The sequence below is a fragment of the Ochotona curzoniae genome, unplaced genomic scaffold, assembly GCF_017591425.1.
Source record: "Ochotona curzoniae isolate NIBS_2020 unplaced genomic scaffold, NIBS_Ocur_1.0 contig_883, whole genome shotgun sequence".
Classification (NCBI taxonomy): Eukaryota; Metazoa; Chordata; class Mammalia; order Lagomorpha; family Ochotonidae; genus Ochotona; species Ochotona curzoniae.
This window is the reverse complement of record NW_024466599.1, coordinates 35,124,239-35,140,672: the sequence shown is the minus strand read 5'-3', so window position 1 is coordinate 35,140,672 and position 16,434 is coordinate 35,124,239. Positions and strand designations below refer to the sequence as shown.

Here is a 16,434-nt window from a genome sequence, read left to right as displayed (position 1 = left end):
TTCTCCTGTCCTCCCTCACGGGGATCCCCCCACCAGCTTTCCCTTCTCTGCTGCCTTCCAGCCTGGCCACCCCAGGGATGGCCACGGAGGCCTCCCAGAGTCCCTCAAGGCCTCTGGCCTCACCAGGGCAGGACCCGGGATGGGTTTCCTGTCTGAACCCTTGCTTACCGCGCTCCTAGCCAGTCAGTCCAGAATCATTTGTTTGAGGCAAGCAGGATCAGCTCAAAGGTAAAAGGCCCTTTCAGAAACTGGGCTTTCTCCAAATGCACCAGGCAAATGTTGATAAGTCTTTACAATATTTTTTTCCCCAGAAATGGAACAAGATTGAGGAAAAATATGGTTTTTAAAAATTTAGAAACATCTTTGCCAATAATGTCCGTGCTGTGCAGGTTTTGAAGCCATGAGAGTAGGAAGTGTGGGGGCAGGAGGACCCTAGTTCTGCACGGTGTCCCACGGAGCGAGGGCCGATGGGAGAGGGGCCTGTGAGTGGCTCGGGTCCACTGGACATGCAGGAGGGGGTCCCAGGGCGGTCAGGGGCTCATCACTTGCCCCCTCCCCACTCTGCATTCTCTTATCAAGAGAACGCATCAAAGCCTAGTAAGCATGGAAAGCCAAGGATACTCCGAAAACAGGCAAAACAGCTTTGACCCTCACCAAAGGTCCCCAAGCCACCCCGGGGAGGCACACTACAATCGGAGCTGCTCCTTTCACCAGCTTGTCCAATCACTTCCCACAAGTCACACGTACCCGCCCTCCTTGGCCATCCCCGCTGGCTCAGCACCCAGCGAGGACTCTCTCTATGACACCTCCTGGCCTTCACCTCAGCCTGCAGCCTTAAGCTGACAGTAGCCAGAGGCTAGAGGAACCTTCAGGACACCAGGCCCAGGGCCGCATGCAAAGGGTGAGGGTAATGGGAAGGTAGAGGAAGAACAAACCCGTATCCTTCCCTAGATGCACTAATGGAGTGGGGATACCGGGTGAATGGTGGCAGCCTCCGACCTCCAACTCCACATGATGAAGGTGAAGGCCACAGGGTTATTGCCCCATCTCCACCAGGGGACACCAGGCCGAGGGAATGGGTTTTGGCCAGGCTCTAACATTAAACCCACAGCAGGTCTGGAGCCTGGGAGGCTGATCAACTCTCAGCCAGGCCAGCTGGGATCTGACCAGAGCCCCTTTCAAGTTAACCGTACAAGTTGTACCAGCCAGACTCGATGTCCCCAAGATGCTCTATCAGGAATAACTACCATGTGTGGGATGCTATGGGGTAGGGGTGGTCAGCCTGTGAGTCAAGGGCCCCTGCTGTGAAGCAAAGCTGTGTCTGTGAGGAGAAGGGATGTCAGTGCACCTGTCCCGGGGATGTGGGGGGAGGGTGCTGGAGGGGGGCAGGGCCCCAGAGTCAGAGGAGGGAGAAAGTAGCAGCAATAGGTAATATGGAATGTCCAAGCCAGCAGGAGGAGAGGGGTGCCTTCATCGCCCTGGGTGCTGTGGCGTGGGAGAGGAGCAGGTGCTGAGGTGGGTGTCAGGGGGCAGCCCTCCTCGCCCTGCTGACCTCCAACTGGAAGGAGACGGGAGGGCGGGTCACAAACGCACACGGCAGCGCTAGTTGACAACATGGAACACTGTCACAGGCATGCAGAGAGCGGGCCCGGCCCTTCCGGGAGCTGAGCCGGTGGGGGAAGTGGGGAGACACTGGAGAGAAGCGGGAGGCAGGAGGGGGACTCGGGCCCTCCCACCACAGCCCCTCCCCCACACAGGTTTTAACCTCCCTTCACTACCCACCCTCCAGACGCACGGCTAGGCTGGGCCGGGCTCGGGGTAGTGGGCAAAGGTGGCATGGCTAGACCGTGGCGCTCAGCATGGCCTCCGTCTCAGGCAAGATCTTGTTCTGGTTGGAGTCCAAGCCGAAGAACTTGACACTGAGGCCGTCCACCGGGTGCAGGACGGGCACCAGGGTGATGCGGGGGAAGGTCCGGGTGGCCAGCTCAAAGCGGCTGGTGCTGGCCAGCTCCACAGCCAGCACCTTCAGGAACAGCTTGGCCAGGTGCTTGCCCAGGCAGGTCCGGACGCCGCCGCCGAATGGGAGGTAATGGAAGCGGCCATCCTTGTCTTCGCTGCGGGCCTGGCTGAAGCGGTCTGGGTCAAACACGTTCACGTCTTTGAACACAGGTGCTGTGTCGTGAGTGTCACGGATGCTGTACATGACGCTCCAGCCTTTGGGAATCTGGAAACCCTGGACAGAGGGGGAGAAGGGAGGCAGGGTGGTGAGGACAGGGAAAGCCAGCGCGGGGGTGGGGGGGGTGGGGGGGGGTCCCTGTCCTGTCCCACCCAATGCCTGGGGAACCGCAGGCCCGGCTAGCCTCCCTGCTCGGCCGTGTCTATCCCCACCAAAGCAGGCACTGACTCTCCATCAATCTGCGGTACCCAAGGGAGAGGTTGGTCTTTCCTACCAGTCAGGAGACACCCACCCCACCCCACCCCACGGCACAGCCCCCTGTGAGCACCCACACCCCCTGCCACCCCATAGCCTGGCCTCACATCAAGTTCAAAGGTCTGCAGCACGGTGCGGTAGCCGCCAGAGATGGGAGTGAAGAGGCGCATGACTTCCTTGATGACGCAGTCCAGGTAGCGCAGGCCGCTGAGAGTGTCAAGGCGCAGGGTGCCCTCGCACGGGCAGCCGCCACTGTGCAGGATGCCCTGGGTTCGCAGTTCCTCCCGCAGCTTCTCCAGCACGGCCGGGTGCTTCAGCAGCTGCATGATGAGTGAGGTGCTGGCGCTGGCCGTGGTGGCGTAGGCTGCAAAGATCAGCTCCAGGGTCCCGTCCTGCAGGAAGTGGCACATGGAGCAGGGGCATGGGTACTCTGTGGTTCCACACCCTGCCTGTTCCCTCTAAGTCCCATGTCGCCTGGGTGTTCAAACGATCATAAAGACGGGGCCCTGGCTGGACAGAAGACATGGCTGGTGCCAGTCAGGGCATGGCACTTTGCAAGGCCAGTCACTCTGTGGGTTTCCTGGCTCAGTCTCACAGCAGACCCGCAGGATGCAACAGGCCATCAGAGGAGGAAGGAAAAAACAAAACAAAACCAAAACCAGGGATCCAGGCACTGTGGAATAGGGCGGGACATGGGATCTAAATTTCTACTCTTCTCACCCCTATCTCTTCACCTCTAACCCCAGGGGAAGGGCACTGGACCAGGCGTCAAGTGAACTGACAGGGTCTGGAGGCAGCCACAACATGAGGACCTGAGCTGAGGACACTGTGCTGTGACAGTTGTGGGATGGTGGCCTCTCCAGGGTTCTCTGGAGCCAGGAGTGGTAAGGGCGGGACAATACTTGGAAAAGGGAAAGTCCTGGCCTCTTGCTGGCTGCCCCAGTGCAAGAACAAGAGCTAACACAGGAATGGGTGCAGACTGTGGGCCAAGGTGTCTCTGATGAGTGTCTGTGGGCACCAGGCAAGAAGGTGGGTGGTTGAATATCCACTCACACTGGTGGTCAGGAAGCCCTGTGCCAGACCCAGGGTGGGCCTGGCTGGTGCTGGGCAGATGGGGGAGAGTAGCAAGTACCATCAGCTAGAAACAGCTGGTTAAGGGGAACTTGGCGGAGGACAAGAGGGGCCTGAGCTGTGTCTGCCTCTCCTCTTCAGCTGTGTCTGAAGGCTCAAGCAAGCAGGATAGGAATTCCACCTCTTCTGTGGAGTCAGGTGCAGTGACTGCCCCGCCACCAAGCAGAAAGCATGGTCAAAGGAAGACAGAGATGAGTGGAAATGGCCCCTGTCCCAGTCCGGCAGGGTTTGGGGGGAGGATGGCGGGCTCACCTTCAGCTCCTGCATCGTCATCTCCTTGCCGTGCTCCTTGCTGCTCTCAATGAGGATGTCCAGGGCATCCGAGTAGTCCTTGCCCTGGGTACACTGCAGCTTCTCCCGGATTGCCTTCTCCAGCCCCTTCTGCAGGATCTGCCGAGCCTGAATGCCCTGAGGGAGGCGAGACAGGGTCTCAGCCAGTAGCCCCATAAAGGGGCCCCCCCTCCCGCCGAGCGAGCCTCAAGACCCTAGGAAGAGGCTCCAGCCTGCACACCTGCCCTCTGTCCTGGTACCCAACACCTGTGTCAGTCGGGACACCCTGGGCACTCACCCGCCGGTAGCCGCTGAAGGGCAGGTCCACAGGTAGGGAGAAGACGTTCTCCACGAATTGCTGGTAGACTTCGAACAGGTGCCCCAGGTCCTCCTCGGGGATGCTGAAGCCAAGCAGCACCCGGATGGCCATCCGGAAGGTAAGCTTCTGTGCCTCCTGGTACACATTGATGGCCTCGGGGTGGCTACTCCAGGCACGCAGCGTGTCCTGGATCACCAGCTGTATCTTGGGCAGGTAGCTCTCCAGGGCCTCGTGGCTGAAGATCTTGGAAAAGATCTGGAAGGCACAGAGGCAGGCCAGGTCAGCAGAGCCCACCAGGACAGGAGAGGGGCCAGCAAGTCCCCTGTTCTGCTGAAGGCAAGCCACACACCGCGCAACTACAGCCAGAGACAACTTCAGTCCCCACTTCCTCTGGCAAGGGCTCTAGACACAGGGTAGACCTGGGCAGTGGCAGAGTCTCTATTCTGAACCCTCTCCCTACATCCTGGAGGGGAGGCAGGAAACGACAGGATTAAACCCAGTCGACAAGCACTCACAGTTCACAGTGGGGACCATCCCTGGAGCTGTGACCCTATTGTTGAGCCACAGAAGGGTGTGCGTCCATACCAGAGTTAAGCCTTGGGAACCTAGCAGAGCAGCCCCTGCCCAATCTAGAGTGGGAGGAATTATCCCTGCTGTGGGGAGCAACCAAGAGGGAGAACAGGCCTGGAGCCAAAAGGCTGCCTGCTTGGCCACTGCAGGGTCCACCCCTCAGTCCCAGCACACAGAATGCATTCAGGACATGGAAGAGCTTGCTACCCAAGGAAGGAGCAGGAGAGCAGCAGGTGGCTCAAGGTTAGACTGCCAGTAGAACTTCCTGGGAAGCAAAACTGTTCTCTCTCTCTGCAAAACACCTACTGGGTGAAGATTCAAGGGAGCTTGGTAACAGCTTTGTCAAGTATGTGCCTTTTGGTGTGCCCAGGCCTGCAGGCAAGGGTGATGGATGGGACCAATGGATTCAGCCCCCAGAAGATCACAAACAGAAACCCTTTCGATTCTCTGCATCCTCCAGGCTCATCTTGCAGAGCCATGTCCACCTCCCCTGGCATGTACTCTCTGGAATGGCTCAGTCAGGCCACTGGCCTCTCCTCACGCAGATGCCTCTGCACATGTTTCTCATGCTGCTGCCCACGGTGTGTGGCAGAAGGGAGGATGTAAGTTTATTTACTGACAGCTTGTGGCTCTCACCACCCCCTAGAATCCCTGGCAGAAGGCAGGCGCCCTGCACCGGCACCAGGAGAAAGATCAGCCGGCAAAGTGGAGGGGGAGGGGCCTGCAGAAGAAGGAGCCCTCCCCTCCCCCTGCTTTGTGCAAACCACACACACGCGCCTGCCCTCCCCCTCTGCCCCCCCAAACACAACCACCGCACAAACTGTAAATGTGAGAATTTCCCCTGTAGTCAGCTCCAGGAGGAAAAGGTAACATTTTCCTGGCCTGGGCCCTGCATGGCAAATGGGAGGGCTGGTTTGCAGAAATAACAGTGCTGGCCCTTCAGTGGCCCAGCCAGGCGCTCACAATAGCACTTTCATTCCGAAATTCCCGGGGCACGAAGCAAGGGAGGGAGGGGAGGAGAGAGGGGGCCAGGAGGGCCGCACCCTCTGCAAAGGGCCAACTGGAAGGTGGCAGGATGGTGGGAGGCGGCCTAGGTCAGCCCTGGACTACACAGGTCATCTGTACCTGACCAAGTTCTAGGGTCCCCAGAGAAGCTACAGGGGACATGTGCTGCCAGCTTTTGGCACAGGGTCATGGATAAAGGTAATGCTATCTACCTCTGCCCTGCCCTGCCCCCAACCCTGGGAGTTCTTAGGATTCCTCCTTCAACCCCTGATCTAAGTGTCTTTAAGGAACAGGGCGGCAACCCTCCCCCCAGAGCCCAATACCCGGCCCATCCAGAACATCGTAGGGACCAGCTCAGAACAAACCACAATGCTGGAGCTGAGCAGGTACAAGGAAGGAAGGTAAGAAGCTAATTCAGTGACTGCCAGGCCTCCACAGCAAGGCTGGACCCAGTGTGAGAGGAGGCGGGTCACCGCACTGGCCCAGGACCAGCTGGCCTGGGGCTGCCTAGGAACACTGTCAGGAAGAGACAGGGTAGGAGGCAGCCAGGGTCCCTAGCACACAGGAGACCTGGACCCGAAGATGAACCCCTAGAGAGAGACAGTGTGGAGACCACAGCCATTGGGAGCAGCCAAAGCGAGGGCTAGCTGGCTGGAAGATGTATCAGAGTGATAGGAGAAAACAGCTGGGCACCCTGACACCCTGAGCTTTAGCCACAGATCAACCTGAATCGGCTGTTGAGACCAAGGTCAAGTCACTCCCCACTTCGGGACCTCTAGGCTACCTCAGGGCTCCCCTCCAGTCTACCATAACATGACAGGCACCTGCCCCCAGCAGATGCCAACATCTCCAAGCAGCCCAGGACTTGACTGGCAATTCTTGAATCACCAGAGGACTCCCAGCTGAGTCCCCACTCACAAGGGGCACGCAGGGTACAGTAGCACCCAAGGGGAGCGGTCCAGGGCTTCCCAACACATCCCAGGGAGTGACCAGACAAATCCCACTGAGGAGCCCTGCTTGCCCTTAGATTACATTCCCTGCGCCCTCTAGCGCTGGCCTGCTGAATTGCTCCTTTTCAGCTCTTGGGGACCTGGGAGGGCAGGTACAACTTGGAGGAAGGAAGAACACAGGATGAGGAACAGCAAGGGGTCCTCCAGGAAGAGGGTCCACCCCTGCTCCAAGATGGAAAGGGGTCCTGAACCAGATTGGCAGCTGCAGTGAGCTCCCCAAAGGCCCTACTCCCTGCTGCCCTGGCAACTGCAGAACATAAAAAGAGAACTAAGCCAGGCCCAGGGCTCTTGTGTAGACCAGCTTTTGCCTTGCCTATTGCAGCAGGCAGACTGCTGCCTCCTGGGGCCCAGCTGGATGTCCTGAGTCCCTCTCTACCTGGCTGTCCCACCATTGTCCTCATAGCCTGAGCTGCCACCCTCCCCCACCAACCGCAGGGGAGAAACTATCCTTATGAACAGCCAAGGCAGGGGGCAGCACTCCAACCCCAAGGGACTCACTTCGGAGGCCATCAGGCGCACGCCCCTGTCCCCTAGCCAGCTGCTCCCAAGTCATCAGGGCCTCCCAGGCACTGGGAAGACTCCAGGGCCTTGTCCCTGGGTCCATGCCCGGGGTTAAAAAACGCGGGCACTTTCCGAAGCCAGGGCAGCCCAGAAACCACCGCCCACCGCAAAGGACAGGCGGAGGTGGAGATGCCGGCCAGGGCAGAGGGAGGCCCGGGCCACGTCTGGGCGGGCTGGGTGTGAGGCAGCCGCCTGCTGGGGTCAGGACCCGGACACAGGGGAAGGTGCCCAGGGGGGAGTGGCACTGTGAAGACAGGAGGGTTCCCAACCCTGAGAGCCTGCTGCCCTGACCACAGCCATCATGGGGGCCAGGCTGCTGGGTTGTCCTCTGGGGCTTTCCCCGGAATTCCCAAAAACCAGCCAAGAACGCAGGACAAAGGTCAGCCAGCGGGAAGCAGTCCAGGCGCAGGCAGGGCTCTGAACAGGGAGCTAGCTGCAGGTGCCTACTTCCCACGGGGGTCGTGCCGCTGTGGGGTGGGACAGAGGTTCCCGGGAGCACTGAGCCTGCGAGAGCCACAAAGCCAGGAAGCCCTGAGCTGGGGAGTCTGCACCCCTGCTCCTCTCCTTACCTCCAGAATGACAGCACATTCCATGGGGTCTGGGCCTCACCCCGGGTGAGGGTGGGGTTGTTAAGGTTCAAATTCCCCACCCTGGTTCCCACACTGCCCTCTGTCCCAGCCAGGCTGCCTGCAGCCCTCCCTCCTCTCCCTCCAGTGTTCCTGGGCAAGGGGGACACTCTTGGAATCACCAGGGCCTCCCATGCTGAGCCAGATAACCTCCCTGTGGTTTGTGGCAGCCGAGGACCCATGGCCAAGCCGACAGGCAGCCGCGAGAGCGGGAAGAGACAGAGAGGGAACCCTCCGCGGGGCCAGTGACTCAGCCTGGGAGGAATGGAAGAGGCTGCCCAGGAGGGGTGGGGGCCCCCCCGGCAGGCCACTGGGCCAAGCCACCGGAGCCGCAGCCTGCGGAGTGGAAAGAATAACAGGCCAGGCAGCCGTTGCGGCAGCCGTGCGCACAGCACTGACGCCAAGGTGTGTACATCAAGCTCAGAGAAGGGGGCAGGCGGAGGAGGGGGAGAGGAGAGAACGTCACCTTCCCAGCTGCCTGGCATTTCCACAGGCTTGTGCTTCACCGAGTCCTACTGAGCTTCCCCTTGCTGGGTGGGGCTGGCCCAGAGCACCCTCACCTGCCTGTCTCCCAGATAGCTCTAGCCCCAAGCAAAGCAAATGTAGGGGACAGGAAGGAAGCACTTGGCAAATGCCTGCTGAGACAGGGCATCTGCAAAGGGATGCCCACCTGCTAAGTCCTCCTTCCCCCCACCCCTCTGTCACCACAGGGCAAGGCACGGTGGGTCACACTTCCTACTGCTTCCCACCATTCTTCTTTCATGGCCCAAGTTTATTGGTCAGTTAACTGTCCTGGCTGCTCTGCCCTCAGGAGCTCCCATCCTTGAGGTCTGGGGAATCCAGGCTGGATGCAGAGGCTGGGCCTGGGAGTTCAGAGCCAGAGCAGACCCCAGCCAAGCCTCCCTCCTCCTGGCCAAGGTCACGTGTTTGTCTTCCAAGGTTGGGAGAGCAAGCAAAGACTTGGACCCCTCCCCGCCCTACGGACACAGAAAGGAGGTAAGTAGAGGGCTAGTGGCTCCCACTCCCTGCCCACCCACCTGCCTGTTGCCCAGCACAAGGGCATGCAGGGGGAGGTGCCCACTCCCAGGCACCCTGGAGGCTGCCCGCAGGCTTCCTCCCCTCCACTGGCCTTCAGAGAGATCTGTTCGTGCCAGCCAGCCACTGACGCTACAGTAACTTGTGTGTGAATGGACTTCTGGCAGAACCAAGGCTCTGTCCTATGCCAGGGCACTGGGGCAGAGTGCCCAGTAGCAGGGCTGCCTGGCTGGGCCACGTGTGCTCTCATCCACTCAGATGGCAGCTTGTGCCTGCAGAATCCCTGTGGACCCCAAGGCCTCACCGAGCCAGGCAGGGACTGGCTGTGCTCAGGATCCTGCACCTGTGAGACCATCTGGCTCTGCCCCCCTCGCCTCTCTATCCCAACAAAAAGCCCAGGACACCACGGGCTTTCTGAGAGGCACTTGGTGACCATGACCCTCATCCAACATTGGAAACCCTCAATCCTGTTGCTTGGGGTTCGGTAGCAGAAGCTTCCAGAACTCCACCCCCAACTCTTCATGCCGCTGACAACACTCCGATCCCCCACTCCGCCATCTACCCTTCTAGAAGGGCCATACCCCAGCCTTTCTATGCAAGAAAATGGATGGAGTCCCTCTCCTACTGAAACACTCAGTGCCCCTCCACCCCTTGGCTGAGCAAAACCTGCTGTTAGCCCCCTGCCCCTGACTCCGGACCACCAGTGTGGCCAGGACAAGCACATGGAGCATGGCAGTGGTAGCAAGCAGCCCTTCTTTGCACATCTGGTCAGATCTCCCAGAGAAGGGGGAGACCACCAGCCTATATGGAAACAGTGACGCTTCTAGCTCCCAGCCAGCAGGGCCCCAGCACACCTGCATGTGGGGGAGGGGGGCATCCAAACCTGTGTCCCTGGGCTCTGTCTAGCAGGCCCCTCTGGAAGCCAGGCCTGTGGCCCTCCACCCATGGCCTCCGCATGTTGGCATGCTGGAGGGAGAAGGCTGTGTGAATGCCCCCTGCCACACCCAGCCCACCGGGCCTTGGGTGCAGGAGATTGGCAGACAACTTCCAACACAGATGTTCAGTCAGTGCTCCCCAGTATGTGCCCCCTGGTTCTGGATCAAGACTACTTCTGGCGGGCCAAGATCAAGTTCACCACTTCCAGGTAGTCAACCCTAGGCGTTCTTGGTCACTCTGTAAGGTTACAGTCACGAACACCAACAGGGAGATTTGGAGAAAGGTTTCTGTAGCACGGCTGACCACTTGCTGACCAGGGAACCCCCACATGTACCAAGAGCACAAAGAGAGGGCCCCTGCATTTGGCCTTGTTCACCAGTTTTGGTCCAGATCAACTGGCTTCTGGCTACCTCCTCCCAGACAGCTTAGAATCAGCGGCTCCAAAGAGGGAGCCCTTGACTTCTTTCGTCCCAGCTGCCCGTAAGGGACCAAGCAGCACCAAACCTCAGGGCCTTCCAGGCTGCCTCCCCCTTACCTGGAGGCCCACGGCTATAGAGGGCTGGAACCCCAAAGAGCAGCCTCACCCACAGCCCTCTGCTTGCTGCTGCTCTGGTCCTGGCCATGGCATCTCACAGCTGACCGCCCTCTTCCCACCCCAGCTTTGGGCAGCCCCATAGGGCAGAATTCCACTTGGAGGCCCAGAAATCACACTTCCCACACATGCTTAAAGCCTGGGTGCCAGGCTCTATCCCGCCTTTGCTTGCCCATCTGCTCAGAGTCTCCTCCAAGGGCACAAGAACAGGTTTCTAAGCAAAAGCTCTATGGAGATGAGGAAGCAGCCACATCCTTGGGAACAGACCTGGGGCAAAGTCTCCCAGAGCAGAAACCATCTCCTAGCCCTTGGGGAAACCTTCATTCCTAAGCCAGAGGGCAAGAGGGAAGCCCGCAAAGGTCCCTAACTGGTCCCGGAATTCAATGCTGCAACTCGAGATTCCAGGAGGATAAGCACTCCCTGAACTTCCCTCCACTGGCAGGGTCCCCGGTGGCAGCGTCGCTCAAGTCCGTGCATCCTCGGAGAGCTCAGCACGCCAGGCCTGCCAGTGGGGGAGGTGGCCAAAGTCGTGCCTGCGCCCCCCACTCCATCCCCCACCACCCGCCTCTACTGCTTCCCCCTTCTCTCCCTTCCAGGTTTCAAACCTGGGGAATCCTCTCTGACCCAGTGGAAAATGCGGAGTTGGGGGTTGGTCCTGTAGTTTCCTTCCCTGCGGCCGCAGGCCCGAGCCCCGCCCGCGGGCTCAGCTTTCGGGTTACTGCAGTTCAAACAGCACGTGCCGCCCGTGCTCCGCGGCGCGCCCGGGGAGGGGGCGGGGAGGCCGGCGGCGTGCGCGCCGGCTCCAGTCGCTCGGGAAATCCACGGGATAAACACCCACTTTCCCTTCCTCTTCCAGGGGGATGGGGTGTGAGCTTTGATCCCCGCGCCGGCGCCTCGGCTTCTCCTACGCTCGCTCTTACTCCACTGTCTAGGCCGCTGAGAAGGGAGGTGTAAAGTTCACCATACCAGACCAGGTCCCGGCACCTTCACCCCACCAGGTGCCCCTTGGCACTGGCGTCCGCCCGCGTCATCCTCAAAGCTACTTGTGATGGGGGCCGCGGCGAGGTGTGCGCGCGCGTGTGGTGTGTGTTTGTGTGTGTCTGTGTGTGTCAAGGGAGATGAAGGTTTGATTGTAAAGGTGCCTGTCTCGGGATTCCTAGGGAGAAATGTGGCAAAAAGAGGAGTGCTAGCTAACGGCCCCGCCTCCTTCCTTTTTTCAGTTCTAGGGAGTACAGCCAGGACCGGTGTCGCTTCGGAGACACTGGTCCCCTGCAACGTTCCAGCTCTGTCCATACCACCCCCAAACAGCCCCCCACCTCCACCCGGCCTGGAGCTGGAGGCTGGAGGGACCCATGGGGCAGTCAGCCAGCAGGAGGTGCGCCGAGAGAAGCGTCTGTCTGCAGGCCCTGAAGTCGTCTAGACGGGGAACAGCGGGGTCTTCAGGGTGAAGACATCCCGTCCCACCCTTCTCCCCCACCATTCCTACCCTGAGGCGGGGGTACGATTGGGGTGGGGTAGGGCGGAAGGTGCACTGAGAAGGGTGTCAGGGCTCTAACCTTGCGCTTGTTGCGGTGGATGTCGCCGATGGAGTTGGCCACGGTGTTAGGGCCCAGCAGCATGCGCGTGCTACGCGGCCACTCGGTGCTCACGAGGTGGTGCTCGCCCATGAGGATCTTGCGCACGTTCTCCGCGCCCGTCACGCGGATCAGCGGGCGCCCCAGCAAGTGCGTCTTGAACACGTTGCCATACTTCTCCCTCCTCGAAGACTGGAAGCCGGAACCCTAGGGGAACCATGCAATAGAGACCTCTCTCAGGGTGCACAGAGAGCCCGAGAGGGAGGGGAGGCGGACCCCCCAACACACACACTCCGCAACATCAGCCACCTGCCCTCCCCAACACACACATATACACACACATGAGCGCCCGTGCAGGTTTTGTTTTTCATAGCGTGCACAAGAACTGGGATGTAAGGCCCAGAGGCTCATAAATAATGCCGAGAGGCAGGAGGCCTAGGAGCACCCCCGGGAGGCCGTTTTGTAGCAACGACTTTCAGGAGGAAAAAAGTATCTGACGGCTGGACCAGAAGTTCCAGCCGCCGACCCCCGCCCAGCGCTCGGCAGCCTCTCGGAATATTTCCAGGCTCCCGGCCTCGGGCTGGCAGACCCCGCGGGGTGGCTGCAGGCCAAAGATTATTTATAGCGGCCAGCGGTTCGTGCCCCAGGCAGTCACTAGGGATGGAGGTTGAAAGTTTCTCCGGTCTCCGGAGTGGCCGGTGCACAAACGCGGCGGTCCTCCGAGGACAGTGCCCGGCGGGGGCCGCGAGCTGCGATTCCTCTAAAGCATTTTGCCCTGGAAATAACTAAGAAGGACTTTTGCCGCCGCCGCCGTTGCCCTGGAGTTTGGAACCCGAGCGCCGCAGAAGGCGCTTCCCGCCAGGCGGGGGTGGGACCGCACCGGGTGGGGAGACCCGCGCAGGTAACCGGATCCCCGGCGGCTGCGAGCGCGAGCCGGGGATGGTGGGGCCCCGGCCCGAGCTAACGCTCCGGTGAGCCCGCGGAGCCGGCCCGGCGCGGGTACCGGAAACCAAGGGGACCTCGGAGGGGCGGGGGCAGGGGCGTCTCGCTCACCTTTGACGTCGCCACTTAGCCACCCCACCCCGCATTAACCCTTCTCCTGCCGGGCAGGCGCCGGCTGAGCCCAGGGGTGGTGTAGGGAGGGCACCCACCTGTGCCCGGGGACGCACGGACGGCCTCGGGCTGGCGCAGCCTCCGGGGTCAAGCAATCCGGAGCGCGCAAAGCTCGCCGCCACCTCTAGACACCCCCCCCCCAGCCCCATTCCCAGGGTTGGTCCCCCTCTTCTCCGCGCAAAGCTGTTCTCCAGCTAGATGTGTGCACACCCCCAGCGTGGCCGAAAAGTGACTCTGCAGAACCCGGTCCTTAATCACTTTTCCACATGCGCCTCCAGCCCCGGCGCGCGACAGGGAGCGAGCCGAGAGCTCCCGCGCTGCCAAGAGGGGGCCGGGCCGCAGGGACGCCGTCTCTCCCCGGGGCTGGAGGTGTGTCTACGCCTTTAAGAAAAGCGGAGGCGGAGGTGGGGTGCGAGCGCCGGGGAGCGGGGTTCCCTCCCTCCGTCTGCTGCGCCGGGCTCCCTCGCTCCGTCTGACTCCGTCTCTCCTCTCCTCCTTTTCCTCTGTTTTTCTTTTCTTTCGACACAAAAGTTGGGTTGTGAATTTTCCGAGGTCGCCGCCGCCTCACCCCCACACCCCCCGCCTCTGATCTACCTAACTATAATTAAAGTGCGTTTTTTGTGGCATTAATAAAGAGTTATTTGTCCGCCGTTTCCACGGCCCTCACAAAGAAGACTTTCATCGGGGCGGCCGCTCGGGCCGCGAGTCCAATTTATACAAAAATGTTGTATTTTTAGCCCTGGGCTCTGTTTAGATGGCGCTCGGTGGAAACGGAGAGCCCTCGGAGGTCCCCCGTAAAATCTGATAAATGACTCCGAAAAAATAACGCCAGGCCTCGGAGGGCTGGCGTTAACCCCTTCCGCGCGCCTCGGCGCGTACCCCTACTTCTCTGCAGCAGCTGCGCGCCAGGGCGAGGCGCGAGTCCCCACCGCTCCAACTTCTGCGGGAGTTGTGCGCGCCCCCCTAACGCCCCCAGAGGTCTTTGTGGGACTCCGAGAGAACGTGGTGGTGGTGGTGGGGGGGACACGAAGGGCAAGGAGAGGTCAGAACACGGGTGTGGGAGCGAGCCGTGGCGTGCGCGGGCGGTGACAGACCGCGGATTCCGCAGATGGGCTCTGGCTAAGGCGGGAGCCGTGACCCATGTGAGTAATTCTCTAAGTTCTCGGCCCGACGCCTAGACCACCGCCGCAGATTAACCATTTTAGTATGATGCAAAGGCAGCGGCTTTGGGGAACTTCTTTGCGGGAGGGGGCGGCTTGATACAGCGAGTCCCACTCCTTGACAACCTCCCAGAAGAGACGTGGTGGACTTCGGGACCTGCAAAGACCGCCGGGGAGAGGAACCTGGCACCCCGCTGCTCGTCCCCACACCCCGCCAGCCCCCTCCGCGCGCTCTCCACTGTCACTGGGCCCTAGCGCGCAAATTGCACGCGTCTGTTAATGTCAAGCCAAGCTTCTGAAGCACTCCAAGCCATCCGGTCCCAGCGCTCACCTCCAGCTTCACCTCTCCCATACCTGCCAGGGTTGCGTGTCTCAGGTCATCCAAGTCGCTGCTCATCCGCGTGAGCACGCACCGCGCAGACACACACAAACACACCTCTCACGGTTACCCCAGGGGCGCCCCCACCCCCAAGCCTGGTGTGTATCAAGTTGCAAAAGCGATTGTCTAGCGTTTGACGAGGTTAACTCCAGGTTAATCTCTCCATTACCTACCTGGGTCTGGTCCCCAGCGCGCCCCACCCCCAATATCACTAGACTGCCAGGTCGTGCGGCGTCCTACAGCAAACACGGGCACGTTCTGTTTTCTCTTTCTACGGATTTCTCTCTCTCACTCACACACACACACACACACACACACACACACACACACACACACCCCTCCCAAGTTTTCCTCTCCTGTAAACTTTCCCCACCCAGTAGGCAAATAGACCCTTTTCTCCGAAAGCTCGGGTCTCCGACTTCTCATTTCCCGTGGGTTACCGTTTTCCTCGCCTACCCACAAAACACACACATTTGCGCACACCGCGGGCCACGGCAGCTGTACCTGGCGCAGCCGATCGCGCGGCGGGAATACCCTTCGGATCTTAAAGGGGCCATTCATGCCACTCCCCGCCTACCCCTGCCTCCTGCCACCCGCCACTACCAAAGCCCGAGCGTGGCGGCGCGCTGGGGAGGCGAAATCGGCTCAGACCTCGGACTCTTCCAAGGACTCTCACCGCGCGGTGAGTCCCCAGGGGCTCTCCACACGCCGATATTAGGTTACCCGCGACCACGGCCAAGTCCGTCTGGGGAGCCCCGCCGGGCCCGGGAGCCCCCTCCTCGCAGCCTCCCCCTGAGCCAGCGCGCGCGCAGCGCGGGAGTCCCGGGACTTGGCCGCCGGCGGGCAAGGGAAGCCCGGGCGGCGCGGGCTGAGGGCAGGGCAGGGGCGGGGCGGGGACCAGTGCCTCCAGGCTCCCGGCGCCCCCTGGCCGGCGGGCGCGCGGCCCCGCTCGGCCCTGCGCTCAGCAGTTAGCGGGTCCCGGAGAGCGGCGGAGCGAGCGCGCCCTTACCTGCAGCAGCCAGTGGCCGGTCTCTCCGATGAGCGGGAAGCCCATGGAGCCCTTGGGGATGGGCAGCTTGCAGCTCTTGTCGCGGGTGGCAGCCCAGCGCAGCTGCCACAACTGCTGCGACACGGCCAGCAGCAGCGTCACGGACACCAGGCACGCGGCGAGGGTGGCCAGCGCCGACACCAGCTCCAAGCCCTCAAAGAGCATGTTGGCGGCCGCTCGGGGGATTGGCTGTGCCGGCCGCGGCGGGGGGAGGGGAGGGCCGGACCCAAGTGGCGGCGGGGGAGGGGAGGCTGTGGCCGAGGGTCCTGGCACCTCCAGCTGCCGCTGGGGAAGAAGGGTCCGAGGGAAGGGGAGTGGAGGCTGCGAGGGGAGAAGAGAGAGGGATGGGAGAAAATTGCCTGGAAGAAGAGAGAGAGGAAACTCAAGGCGACTCCAGGTGTAACTTTGTTTGCTTGTTTGTTTGTTTGTTCCTTTTTGGCGGGCTCGGGGCTGCTCTAGGGGTGGTGAGATGAAGCCCTGAATCTAACTGGTGGACTCGGAAAACTTTGCAAAACTTTGTCCAGCAAGAGCCTGCCTCTTTCTCTTCTCCCCCCTTACCCTGCTTTTAAAAGAGAGAGACAGATAGGAGAGCTAGGGGAGAGAAAGTGCAATCGATTTGTCCAAAGTAGTCCCCCCAAATTCCTAGGTGGGGGGGAGAAAGGGGAAAATGCTGA

General features: G+C 60.8%; 1 protein-coding gene across 2 annotated transcripts; it reads right to left on the bottom strand.

The window, feature by feature from the left end:
* Positions 1 to 1,726: 1,726 nt before the first annotated feature.
* On the bottom strand, positions 1,727 to 16,129 carry LOC121165316 (cytochrome P450 26B1). Of its 2 annotated transcripts, XM_040994011.1 has the most exons (6): positions 15,722 to 16,129; positions 12,043 to 12,267; positions 4,131 to 4,406; positions 3,815 to 3,970; positions 2,539 to 2,823; positions 1,727 to 2,233 (listed from the first exon to the last, which is right to left on the bottom strand). In XM_040994011.1, the coding sequence occupies exons 1-6, from the start codon at positions 15,923 to 15,925 to the stop codon at positions 1,841 to 1,843; spliced, it is 1,539 nt and encodes a 512-aa protein (XP_040849945.1). In that variant the 5' UTR covers positions 15,926 to 16,129; the 3' UTR covers positions 1,727 to 1,840. The 2 variants fall into 2 exon arrangements, with proteins under 2 accessions (XP_040849945.1, XP_040849946.1); XM_040994012.1 differs by lacking the exon at positions 12,043 to 12,267 and having other exon boundaries at positions 1,839 to 2,233; positions 15,722 to 15,925.
* Positions 16,130 to 16,434: the final 305 nt, after the last annotated feature.

Coding starts and splice junctions, on each gene's coding strand:
- LOC121165316 (XM_040994011.1), bottom strand. CDS start 15,925: ATGCTCTTTGAGGGCTTGGAGCTGGTGTCGGCGCTGGCCACCCTCGCC. Junction 4,407..12,042: donor TCCACCGCAACAAGCGCAAG/GTTAGAGCCCTG, acceptor TGTGCCTTCCAG/ATCTTTTCCAAGATCTTCAG. Junction 3,971..4,130: donor CCTTCAGCGGCTACCGGCGG/GTGAGTGCCCAG, acceptor CGCCTCCCTCAG/GGCATTCAGGCTCGGCAGAT.